The following is a 19,098-nucleotide window of genomic DNA, read 5'->3' as shown; positions in this document are numbered from 1 at the left end:
TGGAACTATACTTAGGTTGCAGAAATTAGCACGATATTGTAGTTCAACGCACTCTTAATTTTATATATATGTTGCAGATTCAAAAGCAAAAATAACTCATGATAAACATCGAAAGCAAAAGTTCTTAAGTTAAAAGCACCTGAAGAGATATATATCTTATTAATTCCATTTGATAAATACACAAAATTTATTCCATAGTTTAATTTTTGAACTTTTATGGTTAATTCAATCAAGCTCGATGAGTTTTACTTGAAAATTATGGCTTAAGTAATTAAGAATTAATATTAAAATTGAATTAAAATGACCAGATGTGCTTTTATTAGTTTTCTTAATAGAGTCTGTATAATCAGCGAACACGTGGGGTAAGCCGATAGTATCCAGGGCCACTATCAGTTTCACTATCGACTTCATAGATGCTGCGAAATCCTTTTTCAATTTATTTGAGTCTGTCACTATGTTTGGAGATAGACTGTGGTCGGATTGTATCTATGGTACGACGGAAGACGGAACTTCGGACTTTGTACCCGAATATCGGTGAGTCTCTTCTGCATCTTCTTTATCCAAAAATCATCTTTCTTTTCTTTTAAGATTTTAAAGATCACGCTTATAATAATAATTTTATAATAGCAATACTAATGCATATAATGAGCACTCGATTATAGTAAACTTACTCAGCGATTATATATATATATATATATATATATATATATATATATATATATATATATATATATATATATATATATATATATATATATATATATATATATATATATATATATATATATATATATATATATATATATATATATAATATATAATATATATATATTATGAAATAGCATTTAAGAAATTTTTAAAAATCATAAAAAGCCATTATACTCCAATAAACACGAACAAAAGCAGTTGACGAAAGTTAGAGCAAATATATTCTTCGTTCAAAGGTATGAAGTATTATTGGATTATTGGCTGCTGATGAATTGCAACACTTTTTATTATATATCTTTCTGTATTATATATGTATATATATATATATATATATATATATATATATATATATATATATATATATATATATATATATATATATATATATATATATATATATATATATATATATATATATATATATATATATATATATATATATATATATATATATATATATATATATATATATATATATACATATATATATATATATATATATATATATATATATACATATATATATATATATATATATACATATATATATATATATATATATATATATATATATATAATACAGGTATAATACAGGAGCTGAAATAGGTAGTTCGTTTGTATTTTACTTATTTATTTTTATTTCGCCAACTTAAAATTTTTGTACATTGAGAAATAAAGTATGGTTAAAACTAGCAGAATCTGGTAAAATTTGCCATGTTTTTGACTATATGGAAGACTGAAAAGCTTGATAACTATTACCGAAGCACTCCTGTAATTATTTTGGCAAAATGAAAATAAAATTTGGTTCTAAAATATGTGATAAACTTTGGTAAATGTGGTAAAATTTGGTAATTTTATCATGGTATCTTAGAGCATGGCATAAAAATCATTTATTCGATTAAATTTACTTTTCAGTTTTGTATGTTCTATGTTCCCATACTTCTCAGTTTTATTTCCTTTACTTTTCAGTTTTATTTTCAGTTTTGTGCATATGTAAATGTGTGGTAATAACTATAATTTTATGAACCAGAATTTGTGGAAAACCGTTATCATATGAGCCGTTGCCATATGAATGATTTAAATATTTTTTATTTTGGTTTTACTACTAGAATGATGACTCTTTTTTCTTCTTTTGTTTACCATAAATGTCTTTACGTTACAGTAAATTATAGAATTTTAAAGTTCCCTGTAAAATTATCAAAAAGGTACAATTTATTTCATAGATTTAAGGAAGTTACTTTTTTAATTGAAATTAGAATTAAACGAGAAAACAAAATTTACGTACGTTTTGGAAGTGCATTATAACTAAAACCAATACTTTCCCGAGGTAGCATAACCATTGTTTAAAAAGGACAAAAAGATGTAATGGAATGTTCCGTTGAAACTTTTAAAACTTTTATCTAAAAAAAATTTCTTCTTTCTTTGAAAAATTACTGGATTCGTCACCGAACGAGCAAATTCGGGACCACTTGGGACGGCAACTTTGACAGCACTCCAGTTGAGTTGATTTAGCCGTGATTTTACAGCAATTATGGAGTGAGATGCTGTTGGACATCATGAGGGATTCGTATGTCTCAATGCCCAAACGTATCGCATCCTGCATTCGCACTGCTGGTGGTCCAAGAGGATACAAAAATCTCCGTTCATTTGCATTTTTCCTGCAATAAATGATCATTTTGCTTTGATTTTTAATCACTTACTGATATCAACATTGTACTTGTGTACGCAAATTTTGTTCCATTCTGACAACTCTTTCGAGACAGAACAGAATATACATCTACACAGAATATACATTCTAGGCGAAGAATATACTCCTTTCTATATATTTTTTTTCTAGATACTCTAATTTTTATAGCAATGGGTATATTTTAGAGCTTGCGTTTATAATTATACATAACTTACGTTTATTGTAATATATAATCACGTTTATGACAATGTATTATATATAATTAATTTGATTAACTTAATGTTACACTTTTTTCAACGTTATAAAATAACACCTATTACGATTTCGGCCCATTCTGACCCATAGTTTTGAGATCACTAGTTTATGTCTAACTTATGACGTGATTTCAAACCTGTTTTTCTATTTCTTCATTTTTCTTTTTTTTCATTCTATGAAATATTTTACCTGTTTCCAATATTCATCTACAAATTGTATTTTTTTATATAGAGAGTCCTGACTACCATTGAAAATCACTTATAGTCATTTTATGGATACATATTAAACTATTTCATGCTCAATCTCAAATATGTGTTTTCTTTTATGCTTGCAACTATCTCGATAACAAGATTTCTTCGATTGATTAATATTAGTGAAAATTTTCATAAAAATCTTACCTTCAGCTTTCAACTGCCAAGCTTTCGTAATCTTGTACCTAAAATTTCTTCGTTTAGCAGAATCTAGTCAATAAGAGATATCATTTGTACTTGATTTAGTACTTGACGTCTGTGACGTTATCTCTACTTAATTTGCATTTGTCATCTAGCATTAAATGAATTGCGTACTCTTGTTTAAACTTAATCAATCAAATTTCTGCTTTTATCCAAGACATTAGTATTATATGCAAATCACGCAAATGTGTTATAACATTTTTACTGGTGAAAACGTTTACAAGCTTTTGAAATTTAAACTTTTAACTACACTTTGTCATCTCAATGTAGTTACACTTAAAGTCAACAATAAATTTAAATACATACTAATATAAACAATTTATTTGATATACGAAAATAGGGAATCACAAAAACTCTTTACAGCTCTATCTAAATTAGTACACTTCACAATCAACGCAGTACAATTAAAAAGCATGACATTCCAATTCACGTTCATTATTTTGGTTCAAAGCAGATAATAATTACCTTAAAGCATTCACACAAATGGTAATGAGATATATCTTGGACTCGTGTACTACCCTATAACCTTAGTGCTTAGTTCTGTTCCTAGATTTTGGTTTGTTTGGTCACAGAATCTTGCTTTATTCTTTAGTCTGAGCTTTGCTCTTTTATTTTGATTCAGTTTTAGGCTGGCTGTTGGTTTGTTCTTTGGTCTTAATTTGGCTTTTTGGTTATTTTGGGTTTTGTTTGCAAAATTTGGTTAAAAAAGTTTTATTTGAAGCAAAACCTTCGAATGAACATGCATCTTAAATAAGTAATCCCAAGAAAATGAAGCGGCAAGGAATTACTTGATTAAAAAAAGTTGGCTACATCAGATAAACCAGACGAGCTTTAAAATTTAGACTTAAACACTATAGATATGTCCGTTAGCAATAATATAATAAATTATCAATTGCTGCCCCTGTTAGAATTTTGGGCATAAAATCACTTTCGACAATTCCAAGATTATTTCCACCCCAGTCACATCAGGTCATCTTGATCTCCTGGAACCTTGTTTCATTCATATGAATGCTAATTCCCTTGTTAACGACATTATTTCCTCACTACCTCTCTATAGCAAGTGGAAATTCATTTTACCTTGATTCGCCCTCTAAACCGCTGTGGGATTTTTTTTTTTCCTTTTTTTTTCTGTTTCTTCATCTTTATTTTTGTTTCACTCTTGGCTATTGAGGTTTTTTTAGTTTTGTTTTTCACCTTTATTTGTCTTTTCTTTGTTGGCAACTGTACGTTTATACTTCAAATCACTTTTATTTCTTCTCATTCGCATCTGGCTAGTCTTGAAAATGGAATTCTATTTTTGAGTGCTGGAAGCATGGAAACACGTCCACTTCTATTTCAATCTTCAAGTTTTTGAAGCCATTGAAGTTATTTCTTTAATTAAAACATGCAACTGTAACAATTTTTCAAATTTAGAACTAACAATTTTGGCCTAAATTCCAAGCTGTAAACGGGTTGCAAAAACCTCTGCTGTTAGCTGCCACTTATCTACCCATTTTTATCTATTTCTTCCACAAGGATTTTTTATAAGATGTCGAAGAGTTTTGAGATGCCAAAGTTCTTTCAGAACAAACTTTTGCTTCCAAGATGGTTCGACGGAACAATCCTTTTGATTCAAGTATGGCGACTAAAGTAGCCAGTCTTGTGATGGAAGAAAGTCAGAAAATTGTGCTCTGCACTATTCTTGAATACCTTTAGTTCTTTACACTGAAGAAGAATCCTGCTGTGGCTGGAGGAGTTCTTAGCTTAGATACATTCCTGTTTCAAGAACCTCTGCTGCTGTGTTCCCAAATGTTGTTTTTTCCTTTATACTCAGGGACCGCACCAAACTTCGGGGAACTGGTTTAGGTTATGACTATGAAAGCTAGCCTTCTTCCCCTATGTATGTTCTTTGGTTTATGTTCGTTACGTTGCACTACTCTATTGGTCCGTACAGAGGACTTTCCTCTTTTAGGAGGTGTGGGTTCTTGCCCGATTTTTGCGCACTGAAAATCAGTCTTAAATAATTGAAAGTGCCAGCCTCAAATATATTGATTAATTAATACTAACTGTTAATAAAGTTACGGAATCAGATACAAAAACATGATTTCTTTGAGCAAACGTGCATTTTTCAATGGCTTTGGATTTTTGATCATTGAAATCGTAGGTGGGGTAAGAGTGGCCGCTCTCTGAAAATAAAGTTCTATATGTTTAGTAAGGAGTTAGGTTGAAAGTTTGGGCCTTTCTAATTTCACTTTTCACGTTTTTAGTCATAAATTCTAAAACTATATGCGCAATAGCAAAAATCTTTTACCTAGTTATTAAACTCTTTTATCCAAAGATAGTTCAGTGGAATAAATATTTATTAATACTTATTTAAAGTTTTTAATTATTTTATTAAAAAAAATCAACAGATGTTTTGCGAGGCGTAAAAATGTTTCTATAATTTTCTTTAGTTTTTTTTAATAAATTTTATGTGACAAAATACGAAATTTGAGCGAAATCCGTCAAATAGTTTCTGATTTACAAAATTTAAAAAAAAATGTTTTTATAAATTTTTATTTAAACCGAATTATTTGACGAACTTGTTCAAACTTTTTATTTTTTCATTAAGAATTACTTTGTTTAAAATGTTTAGAAAAAATGAAAATAAAATGTATCCTGCCCCAAAGTTAAATGGCTAAGAAAAAAGTTGACCAATTTTACTAGACATTTGTACAGTATGTGCTACACTTTAAAATCTAGTAAAAGTTAACAATTTTTCGTAGTAAAAACTTATAATTTGTGTTTACTCATGAAAAAATAATTTAAATCAGTTGAGTTTTTATTTTAAAAATGAACGGTGTTCCCAAAATTAATATAATTCATTTTTTGCTTTAAAGAAAATCAAAATTTCGATACTATTCAAGCAATTTTGTTTTTAATAAACGTAGTTATGCAAAGAAATGTTTATAAATGCTATGTCTTAAAAGAATCTAGGAATGTTTGCACACAATTATAAAACTCATGTATCCAAAGACAAATTCATTCAAAATATACATTTTTAAAATTATTTATTACTTTATATTACTTAAATAAGTAATATCCAAAACTTTCCTTAACAGTAACGTATACAAATATTTGCCTCATTTTAAACTATGTAATTTTAACAAATTAACAAAATACAGAATTTGAATGGGATAGTTTCTGTAAAATAAAACTTTTAAAAAGGTGCATTTTCATGTTTTATTGAAGAAGCGATTCCATTCAAATTTTAAATTTTGTCATGTAAAATTACATAGTTTAAAAAGACTTAAAAGCTTGTACATCTTTGAATCTTTTTAAATTAGAAAATAAAAAATAATTATAAAAATTAAATGAGTAATTATCAAATTATATTTGGATGAACCAGTTTTATAATTGTGAGCAAAATTATTTAAATTCTTTTAAACAGTTTTATAGACATAACATAATGCAGAAGAAGTGTACTTAACATTTAAGAATCTTAACTTTCGACCGATTTCTTGACTAAGCTATTGGAACTATATACTATTTTCTTTTCTTTTTTTTTTTTTGCGCTACTCTAATATTTTGAGGGTCAAAAATTAGAGTGGTCGCAATTTGTCGAAAAAGATAATTAAAAGTATGTTTATTCAGAGAAAGTACATTTTTGTGTTCGATTTCGTGAATTTTGGGTACTGTACTTTAAAATGTGAAACTACAGATAATTATTGTTTAATGGGAAAATTTTACGTAATGAAATAAACAAAATAATGGTTTGAATGCCAGTTTCTTTCTTTCTTTCTTTTTTCCTATGGGATGAATTAGATTCTGTAATAAACACTAATTTGAATGTCAATTTTTTTTCAATCATGCTATCAAAATCTGAAGAGAATAAATAAATGTAACAATGTCCATTTTCTAACTTTTTCTAAGTTATAATTACTAAATTAATATGTCCGATTGTTTTGAAAATTTCAAATCATCCAATTTTTTTTATTACTTATTTTTGTGATTTTATACATAGAACCTGCATTGTAGTTTTCTTTTTTAAACTTTAAAATAACGACCATCAGTTCCCTGTATTAATTAAAAGAAGCCATACTAAATAGCGTTATTTATAAAAAAAATTCTTCAGAATAGATAGCATTCAGAATAGAATTCTTCAGAACAGTCGAAGTCTGGCAGAGAAAAGAACAAAACGCAATTTAAATTTTGGCAATCTTATCAGTAGTGCTGCGATCTGTTGTCGAAATTTGTAAGCAAATACTGTGATTAAGATTTATGAAGATAAAACAAGTACAATAAAAAAAAAACTTTTATAAAAATTGATTCTGAAAGTAAAAAAGACATTTAAGATACATAGTATACCTACACACAAGGAAGGAATATAGAAATAAAATTTGATCTTTATTGTTTTAAATTTCAATTATTTTTCATTTACTTATTTACTTCGCTGCACACAGAAGAACATTTTTAGAAATTTATGTTAAAGTTTAAGTAAAATAATATAAAAAAACCTTTATTGGGTGTAAATTAAACTGTTGTATTCTTGAAAAGATTTAGATATTCTATGCCAAAACTCCTAGCACAATTCCTAAGAACTTATATTAAATTCGTTAGATAATATATACCCTTAATATATAATTATTAAAAAATTTTCTAGAATAATTAATTGGTAAGTAAATATTTAGTAAAAAAATATGTAAAAATTGTATATTAGAAATTATTTAATCAAAAGTAAGAGAGTTATAAATATAAAAATATCAACCGCGAAAAGATATAATCTCTCTTTTAAATTACACGGCTATACTGCAAAAAGGGCATTTTTTAATATTGCATCAATATCGATTGCCAGAACAAAATATATTAATACGATAGAAAACCAATGCAATAGGAAACCAAAACAATAGAAAACCAAAAATATAATACACCAGAAAATAAAGACTTATTTTTTGGTGAAAAGAAGGCAATAAGTGGTGAAAAGAAGACAATGTTACTTAAGATTAACTTTAAATAAATGATTTAGAAACACATTTCCATAACTAAGCTACCAGGTTATAAAGTAGAAAATTAAAGAAAAATAGAGGGTAGAGACAACTTTTGTAATTTGTCTTTATTCTGTTAAGAACCGATCTGATAGATTCGTTCGTTACCTTGGATTTTCCCGAAAAGTATATATGCGAAAAATTAACAACTCGATTCAAAAATTATATTATATTATATTATATTATATTATATTATATTATATTATATTATATTATATTATATTATATTATATTATATTATATTATATTATATTATATTATATTATATTATATTATATTATATTATATTATATTATATTATATTATATTATATTATATCACTTTACATCTCTTCAAAGATATTTAAAATTTTCGAGATATTTGATATACGTCATTATTTAGTTGAATACTATCGATATTGTTGTAGAATAATACTTTATGAAAAGGACAAATAATTTATTCTTTGCCTTATAAAAGTATTATAAAAGTATGAGAAATCACTTAAGCAATGACCTACAATAACATAATTATATAATATTATTATATAATATAATTATATAATTTAATTACATAATATATTTATATAATTGTATTATATGAAATGGAATTTTAGTTTTATGAATCGTAATTAAGAAATCAAAGTCGGCTTGCATCATAACCAACTGGTTTATTCACATTACTGAATTTTTTCCAAAATAAGAAGGGAGATTTTTTTTATTAGTTTTAATTGCTGGTTATAGTTAAAGTAAAGTCTCGTTCATTTATAATACTTTTAGCAAGCAAAGAATAAAATATTGAAAAAAGTCGTTATCAAATTTTAAAAATGCAATGCCATTTATATTTTGATTTCTCAGGAACTTATTAACCGATTTTGTTCAAATTTTGTACTCGACGTATTAAATTGCATTAGTTTTGAATATAAATAAAATAATGAAAAATAATAAGTAATTATCAAAATATATTTTTCGCATGGAATTATCTTTGCATAAACGAATTTCATAATTGTGTGCAAAAAGTTTTCAATCTGCTTAAAAAGTTCTTGAGATATGGTGAAATATGCAAAAAGTAAAATTAGCATTAAGGGGTCCAAACTTTGGATCAATCTCCTGACCAAACTGTGGGGACCATATTTCCCAGATTGCTGCTAACCCTAATATTTTGGGGGTCAAATATCCAAGTCCATCATTAAAAAAAGTATGCTTGTTCAGAGAAAGTACGCTTTTGAGTCTGATTTCGTAACCCTAATTAATTATCATATTTAAGGTAAAGCCTTCAAACCATTGAAACTGAGTCTTACTACGTGAAATTCCGATCATTAGACCTAATTTTATTTAGGGTGTTTCGCTTTATTTTTTTTCCCTCACTATACATATAATATAAGAAATATTAATCGTTTCTTACTTTGTGAGGTTCTCATTAGTCATTTTATGGAATGCTTAGACAATTAGTGAAACATTATTAATTTTCTACATAGGTTTTTCGCGCAATGACTAAGCATTCTTTAAAATATAGGATTTCATATATTAAAGGTAACATACATGAAAAAAAATTTAAAAAATTCATTATGGTTGACATATAGTCCATCTGTAATTTAACAAACATTTCAATATAGTAGTTCAAACAATCTTAACGGTTCCTGTGTCAAGCCTTAAGTATACTAATTGATTTTCACATAAAATTTTTTTAAGTTATGAAAGTTTCTCTTAATAAATTTACTTTTATTTATTTTTTGGTGGATTAAGATTTTGAATTCCTAAAATATGAGGCAATCTGAAAATGTAGTCCCAATAGTTCAGTTCAAGAGAGTGGTTGAATGCTTGAACCTCTTTAAGTCGAGTTAGTTTCACTTTTTGTAACTATCGCCAAAGGTCCAAATCTATTTAAGGGAATCAAAGAGATTTTTAAGAAACTACAAAACTTTTTTTAAAAAAATAATTCCATGTTTGTTCAGTAAAAAGTTAGTTTTTGTGTCTAATTTCGCTATGCAAGATAATCAGCATATTCAAAAATTAGACCTTTGAAGATTTACGATTTGTTTTCGTAGTACGTGAAAATCCAATCACTAGGTCATAAGTTCGTCGTTTTATTTTGTTGCAGTGCATTGTCCTCTAAAAGTTAAAGTAAATTCTACAATGATGACATTAAAATAATGTAAATTGTGTATTTTATGTGACTATTTAAAAAAAATTTAACGTTTTTTTTTCTTCATTTATTTATTCAGAAGACAATAAATAACAAATACTTAATCAAACTTGAGCTTGTACTAAATGCGATGTTGGATGGGTTTAAATAAAGTTATATTTCCCTTATTCGAGAAAAGGTTCAATAAGGTTCAATATTTTTAATATATTTGAATTCCTCAAGTGAAATAAAGACTCGTGCTTCTATGCAGGGTGTCCCGAAAAGACCACCTTGATATTTTTTTTAAAAATCTTTATCAAAAGTGGAAAATTATGGGGGTTGAAGACTAATATTTAAAGGAAGGAAAAATAAAACTGTTATAAAAATCTGACAAAACACGAAACGGAAATATAATAATAAACAACAAAACAAGTTTAATTGTAGATTAAAACTTTAAAATGTTTATAATGATCATCTTTCAAATATCGTCTCTCTCTTTTCTCCCGCATTCAATCTTGTCTTGTTGCTTATTATATCCTTCTTACTGTTAAGTGAATTGACAGATTTAAATAGATAAATTGACAGGATTAAATAATAATTTTTTTTTTCAATTTTTTTTCTACTCCCAATTTGCATACTTTTTTGTTTTTGATAAGTTTTCTAAAGATAATTATCAAAGGCTGTCTTTATGGAACACCATGTATATTGCTTGTAAAAGCTTATGATATATTAGTGTCATAAGATGTTACAGGTCTCATTCTAGTGCAATTTTTGATTTAGGGATAATTTTTTTTGAGGGAATAAATATTGTTTGCATATAGTAAAAATTTCGCATATAAGCATTTCGTCAGATTTTTTTTATTTATTGTTTTTAAGATTGCTGTTGTAATACTTTTTTATAATGCAAAAGTAGTTTCAACATATTATTTTATTTATTATTATTATATTATTTTATTTTCCATCAAAAAATTGGAAAAAAGTTCATTGAAAAAAATATAAATCTATTTTTATTGATGACGTAACTTTTTTTGTCTTTAAACAATCCTGCTATTTTTAACAAAGCTAGAATTCCACACTATTATTTCTACCGGATCTATTCAGTTGCATCTTTCAGCTATGAATTTTGGCATAAAGGATATGTAGAATAAATATTACAAGAAAATAAAAACGTGAGAAAGGCAAAACCACAAAAGATTAGTAAATAATAAAGTGAAATATTTGATTCAAAATGAACGATGAAACACATGAATTTTTTTTTTATCCTAGATACTTCTAATATTTACTATCTTTCTTTATCTACATTGTGATTCTGAATACTTCTAATCATGTCACGCTTATGGAGTTTCATTATATTTTTTAAATAGAAATTAATCATCAAATAAGCTTAAATTTGATTCTCACAGCGTCAGCATAGAATATTTGTTTTGAAATATATTTTTGAAAAAAAAATATTAACGATTCAAAATTACATCTAGAGTATGTAAAGAAAATAATGTAATTAGCTTAGTTGCTAATTATTTATAAATATGCTGAACTTAATTCCTATATAATATTATTTAATTTTAATGCCTTTCCTTTAAAGAAAGGCCTCTTGAAAAAAGCTTCTAGTGGCTTTTACAGTTTGTTTTACGAAATTATACTACTTTAACAAAAATAATAATCTTGAATGTCAAATCAAAATTAAAATATTTTTATTATTTATATTTTTTTTCTTGAAAAAAATGCAACTCGTCCTCAAAATATGAAATCAACGAAATGGTTCAGGTATCAGCCTGCTTGTAAAAACCTTTTTTTTATTAACTTGAATCAAAAATATTTTTAGGGATGAAATCTTCAATGGATCATTGTCAAGTTTCAATTTCGGTGGTTAAATAACAATTAACTTGATCCAGATTACTGGATCAAGTTTCAATTCTATACAACGAATTAGCTCAAAATCGATATTTTATGAGCAAGAGAAGTTTCTTTTTCGTCTGTAAAATTTAATAAAATGAATTGAGTTTATTTTAAAATCAATCATTGACAAAACTCTAAACTTTCATTGTTGCTTATAATTTGTTTAAAATAGATTATATTATAAAAAATCAATTGTCCTTATTTTTGATTTATTTAAATGTAATATAAATGTAAATGTAGTATTGAAAGTCGTAAAAATGAAACTGTAAAAGAATTAAAACCTTGTCTCATATTAGCCTCATACTCTCTCTCATGGTAGCCTTATGCAGTGTCTCTGACAACACGGTCTAATATTAGTCTCAAAAACTATCTCATACTTACACAAAACGATGTCTAATTATAGCTGTAAACTTCAGTCTGTAATTTTGAATATATGAGATACATCATACCGAGCTGTAATGGTGTGAAATGCACATCAATCCGTTTTGAATAAACCCGAAGCAGAATATTATTTATCTAAGTAATTGTTTAAGTGTAAATTTAAATCAAGCAAAATGAGAAGAAAAGGAAAAAAATAATCTAAAAAAATGAACTTTAATATATAGAGGAGAGCTCTGGGGAGCTTAATTTTCTCTTCATAAAACCATCAACTTTTATTTAAAAAAAAGATAATTTCCCAATACATTTATCTATTTATAATACATACTATTAGGTATAGTTTTATGCGATTAAAATTATAAAATATTTAAATGACTAATAAAAAATTTCAAAATAGTTAAAAACTGTTGAATTACAATAAAGAAGGTGTGACAGCTTAGTAAAATATAATATGCAAAATACATAAAATATAATTATAGTTAGATCTAATAAAATATATTAATAACAAATCTAATAAGGTTAAAAATTTAGTAAAATCATATTAAATACTTAAATTACTGTTTCCTCTTTATTTAGCTTACAATTCGAAGTTTTCATAATGAATTATCTAACAACGTTTAAAATAATCCCAAAAATCAGAGTAAAATTTCATTTTTGAATAAATTCTTTCAGTTCTCATTCGCAAAGATATGCGCTCGTTTCAACATTGTTGTCAGTCTCATTAAATACTGCGAGCAAACAATACTTAGATAAATGTGACTCGAAATTGTTGTATTCGTCGTTCTTAGAAGCCTACATGATGATCCCAAGCACATAATCTTAAGGAAATTGAGATAAAAATTACGATTGAAAATAAAACCTTCTTTTGCTTTTTATACTCATATAAGAAATAACATGTTTTGAGCAATCAAAACACGACTTTCCTCGTCAGAACGGCTAATAAATAAAGAAAACTTTGGGGCTATTCTACGGTTTGGTCGATGTACAGGTGCGTGCATTTTATGCCTGCGCTATACAGTTTGTTTACATAAAAAATTTACAATTACAATGCAATTAAAGGAGTCATGGTTTTTCAAGAGATAGAGTGTGCGCCTTCCGAGGAGGTGCACCAGGTTCGAATCCCAGCGATGGCTGGTCGATACGAATTCCAATCCCGGCTCGGCCTGAACACATTGCTGACGCAAAATATCCTCAGTTTTTGTCGGACAAGGGGTTAGCATGCCCTTGCCATCAATTAACCGTGGGAAGTTCTTGTGGTTTTCCTCTCCATGTAACGCAAATGTTGTTAGTTACATCAAAAAGCTCTCCTCGAGGACAAATTTCTTCCAATACTTGATCCAGGAGTTTCCTTGTCTTCTGGATTGGGTTCAAAATTACAAGGGTACGGAGCTGTCATGAAGTCAAAATTGGGTCAGCTGCTTATGGCGACGGTTATAAAATAATATAAGATAAAATACAACTGAAGAGCTGAATGGATAAAATTTTTGTAAGTTTCAGTAACTGTGCTTGAAATTTTATGTGTTGACAGTACGCAATAAAGACTCTTTCCTTTATTTCATATTCGCAAATTTCCAACTGACGGCGAAATGTATAAATCCTCGGCACTCATTTGTTATTATTGTTACTAATGCCATTGCCAAGATTAGCAAGCTTGCTATGGGAATCCAAGCGAATTTAAGGCAGATGGTGCGCTTTTGGTTTTTCAGTGGCGCCATCTGTGGTCATGAATCTAACTTCAGCTCCACACATGTCACAGTCCGTTTTATAGGGAGGACCCATCATACTTCATTCATTCATCCACTGATCATAATTTTGACCTGAACCAGAGAGTGATCAACTTCCGATTCAATACCACTGGAGATATTGATTTGTTACAGGGATTTGGAGGACTTTGTTACCTCGTCAGATTTAACGTGTACCAATCACCATTTAATAAACGGGGGGATTCTTCGGTCGGGGGAATTCGAAGTCTCACGAACACCAGTCCAGGTTCCTACCATCCTGGCTAACCCGACCCCAACACTGATTTAAAATGTTTTATTCATCACATTCGCTAATTTTTGGCGTAATAATTTGCTCTCAAACGACAAGTTTCCAAAGGTTACTTCATCGGCTGTTAATTGCCAAATCCACTTAAATCATTCTTCCGCTCCAAATACACTCGGGAACAGCCCTTAGAGATATTTTGCCATTTTGATCCCGAGTTACTTCGCAATCCAAAGATTTAACGAAATATGATTGCTGTATGCTTAAATAAAACTAAAATAAACTAATTGCTGTATGCTTAAATAAAAGTAAAATAATCTCTCTCTCTCTCTCTCTATTAAAACTTAAAATCAATCAATCTGCATCAGTGATTGATTTTAAGTTTTAATCATTAACGTGTAGCCCTGACTAGGAGCCTCGTAATTTCAGTGCTCGAATTTTCGTAATTGCTTTCACGAAGAAAACGAAGTTTTTATTATCAACTATAAGGAGACTATTTTTTCTATATTTGCAAACCGTTTAATTTAATGCTCAAGAGCAAAAATAAGTATCAAAGTTAACTAAAAAAATAATCTCCTATTTGAATCTTACCTATGGAAAAAGGTATTCTTTTTCTCATCCTTTTCTTTTTCCTTTCTTTTCTTTTTTAATTATTTTATTTATTTATTTACTTATGAATATCTTCATTAGATGACATCAAATTTAAAATTTAAAATACTTTGTGCTTAGTTACAGGGAGCATGACCTTTTTTTCGCGCACTATCCTCAAAGCTCATTTTAGGATAAGCTATTTCAGTTTAAAACATTTCAAGCATTATGTCACTTACTTTTTAGGTACATAAAGCTCCCCTTTCATACGAGGAGATATATAATATATCTCCATTTATAAATCATTTATTTGGTAATTTCTTCGTTTATGTGGTAACAGTTTACCAGAAATTCTGGTTTGTAAAATTATAGTTAACCACACATACAGTGAGAAATGCAAAATTGAAAATAAAATTGAACTGAATGAAGAGAGTCATTAGATTTTTTTAAATTTTATTTTCTGTTTTTACGTGTTATTTTTACTTATTGTGTTCTATTTTAGTTGTTGTAATTTTTGTAAAAAAATTTTTGAGTGCTCCTCACACTATTGTATTAATATATTTTGCTTTGGCTATATTGATACAATATCAGAAAGCACTCTTTTTTGCGGATATAATCGTGTGGGCTGATGAAAAGATTATATCTTTTATTTTCCAGATTTTTTAAAAAAAAATTAACATTTTTTTTCTTCCAGTTGTTTGCTAATTTTTATATTATTATATTATTATTTTTGTTTCATCTTCATTTTGAACAAATACATTTCATATACATAACATTTCATATATATATATATATATATATATATATATATATATATATATATATATATATATATATATATATATATATATATATATATATATATATATATATATATATATATATATATATATATATATATATATATATATATATATATATATATATATATATATATATATATATATATATATATATATATATATATATATATATATATATATATATATATATATATATATATATATATATATATATATATATATATATATATATATATATATATATATATATATATATAAATGAAACAAAAAGTACTTTAAAACTTTTTTAAATTCCTTAATATTTTTGACATGAGGCATTTTTAACCATATCGATATTTTATTGAAAATTCCTACTTATCTATGGCTTTGATTTTAACTTTTATTTCACCAATTTTTAATTAAAGTAGCCCTTACATAAAAATGTTAAGAAATTAGTGTATCACCTCTCAATTGTAAAAAAAAATCAACTAAATATTATTAATTTAAATAATAAATTGCATGTTTTTTATTGGTCTGAAAAAAATCACGAATATAATTAGGTGAAACTGTGATCGTTAAATGTTTCCTTTTTGACTCATATGGTAACAAGGTCAAACATTTTTAACAATCGGTTCAGACAACAGTTATAATTTATAAGCTAAGTAGTAGTTTTTTTCGTAGTTTTTTTTCTTCAAAAAAAGAAAAAAAATGAATGCTGAGAAGGCACGGAGCAGGTATCCAATTTTAGAGGGGAATGAAATTAAAATAAATAGTCTCACTAGTTCTCTAAATTTCACAAATAACAAAAAATATTTCTTAAAACTGCTAAACATCTGCAAAAAGTTTAATTTCTTCCTTGATTTTACCATTCACGAGTTTAAATCGATGATGATTAATTAAAATTTTATTTGTTCGAAACATTGAGGGAGTCTTTAAAATGTTTCTATTGATTGAGGAAACTTATACCCACCTTCCCTTTCCCCATCAACAACGCCTATACAGGGTTTAATAACATTAAATCGCTTTAAAAATAAAATTTTATTTCTTTTGGAATTCATTTTATTAAATCAAAGAGTATAACAGCTGTTCAAGTGAAATTGTACCCCATGTTTACATGGAAGTCGATAAAAGTATTTTAATTTCATAAGAATATCTCTCGATCTTTCAGCTTAAAATTAATGCCAGAGAATTCTTAAGTTGATATTGCAAATTGTTAAATAACGAATAGCTGAAGTTGAAATTTAATTGTTTCTGCAATATTTTACATAAAAAGTGGTCTTAATAGCAACATCACTAAAATTTAGCACGAAATACATTAGGGAAATAGTAGCACGGAAGTTATAAAATAGAAATGCTCACAGGCTTACAAGTTTCTAGATGTTTCAAATTAATATTACATTGTCACTGTCTAATTTAGATGAAGCTCCTATTAAATCTTCGTGAATATGTAGACAATTATCATTAAATGTTGAAAATTACTTAGCTGTAGACATTTTTGCCTATCAACAACTTTGATCACGGTGACATATCTACGAACAACGTTTTCCGAGAAATGCACTGAAATCTGACATTCATAAAACATGGAGATCTAGGCAGTGGACTTTGGCATTTAAAGCTTTTAATCAGTCATAATTTCTTTAAGACGTCAAAAAACAACACATTTTTATAAAGTACTTGCTTCAAAAGTTATTTTCGGTGATATAGATAACGATGTAAAGAGGAACAAAGCTTATTGTTACTTATAAATAGAAAAAGGTACTATACTTTATAAAGACAAATAATTATTTGCTCCTAAATTGAGTGTAAACTTTTGAACAATTTTTTTTTTAAAAATCCATAACTATTGAACTTTATGTTTAAGATGAATAAAAAATTATCAAAATGATTTGTTAAAAATTCATTAAAAAAGTTTGAATTCCGAAAAGAAACAAAAGATCATCGAGTTTCTTGGAATTAAAATTTTTCTGATCAGAACAGCAAGCTAAGTATTGTCTTCACTATAAATGATTTGCAGTCCTTTTCTCAATGAATTTCTAAATTAATAATTGTTTTAATAGCATTTAATGTAAACAGAGGTAAATATTTATTGGGTAGCGCTGGGTAGAGCCCACGTTGGGAACCTAGGCTTTAGAGAGTCTAAACTTTTGCGCACAACGATTGGGCAAGCAAGCAATTTTACACTGTCGTTTTCCTTGCTTAAACAACTCTAATCTTTTGTTTGACATTGTGAAAAAACTGAAAAAAATAAGTGAACTAAGAAATTGATTATAAAATATTTTATAATTAAAGTGGTTGAACGAAAAGAAATTAACACACAAATTTAAAAAAAAAAATTAGTTAACTTCTATTCTATGGTGCAATGACTTTGTAAGAGTTTTTTTTGCTACACCCAGATAAATAGTATAGTATATTGCATTTCTTACGAAATAAGCACAAGCATTATTTTATGAATATAAAAAATAGAATTTTTATTTATTTAACGTATCTCATATTAGTCTTAAACTTTTTATTTCTTCTTCAGCTCTGCTCGTTAGGAAATTTTATGTAGTTACTGAGAATTTAACCTTATTAACCTTATTATGTAAACTTTAAATTAAACTCGTTTTTTTCTTACGTTTATTTAAAATGGAGCAAATGTAAAATAAAAATATTTTAAATCAATCATACTGGCAATCTAAATTTCATAACATTATATAATTTTTTAAAAATAAATTACATCAGCCTTTTTGTCAATTTAGAAATTAAATATTTGCATTAAAAAATAATACATAAATAAATCTAAGTAAAAGTATGAAATAGAACATACAATTAAAGCGTTTAAAACAAAGCAATATTTATCCAGAAAATCTGTCCATTACAAAATTTTGGGAAGTATTTTCGATAGAATAAATAAAATAAAATAAAAATTATAATCCAAAATAATATTCCAAACAAAAAAAATGTGGCAAGCTTTATTCCGAATAACCGTTAATCATTCAAACCTCGAATTATTTCTTGCAAATAGGGAAAAAAATCGAACTTTTTAGTGTTAAAGTCTTTACTATAATTGGTTAGTAATCCTTTTCAATTGCCAGATTAAAAGATAATTGTTTTAATAACATTCAATGTAGGCCTCATCAGTTATGTATTAGCTAGTTATGTATTAGTTTTTCGATACGAAGCAAACGAAATAATTTATTTGAATGTGCTCTCGATATTTAAAACAAAGCGTTTAAAACAATGCAATATTTATGCAGAAAAATCTAACCACTACAAAACTTTGA

At 26.8% G+C, this 19,098-nt stretch overlaps 1 protein-coding gene across 1 annotated transcript in view; it reads left to right on the top strand.

Annotated features, from left to right (window-relative positions):
• Positions 1-383: 383 nt before the first annotated feature.
• Positions 384-19,098, top strand: part of LOC107445725 (uncharacterized) — a 51,754-nt gene continuing 33,039 nt past the window's right edge. The window contains exon 1 of the mRNA XM_016060197.4: positions 384-534. Within this exon, the coding sequence (XP_015915683.1) occupies positions 455-534 (80 nt within the window). The 5' untranslated portion in view covers positions 384-454. The remainder of the gene's footprint in view (positions 535-19,098) is intronic.

The sequence above is a fragment of the Parasteatoda tepidariorum genome, chromosome 11 (genome assembly GCF_982258835.1).
Source record: "Parasteatoda tepidariorum strain Cologne lab strain chromosome 11, Ptep-v5.0, whole genome shotgun sequence".
Lineage (NCBI taxonomy): Eukaryota > Metazoa > Arthropoda > Arachnida > Araneae > Theridiidae > Parasteatoda > Parasteatoda tepidariorum.
Note: the sequence above shows the minus strand (reverse complement) of the source record. Positions and strands in the feature narration are given on the sequence as shown.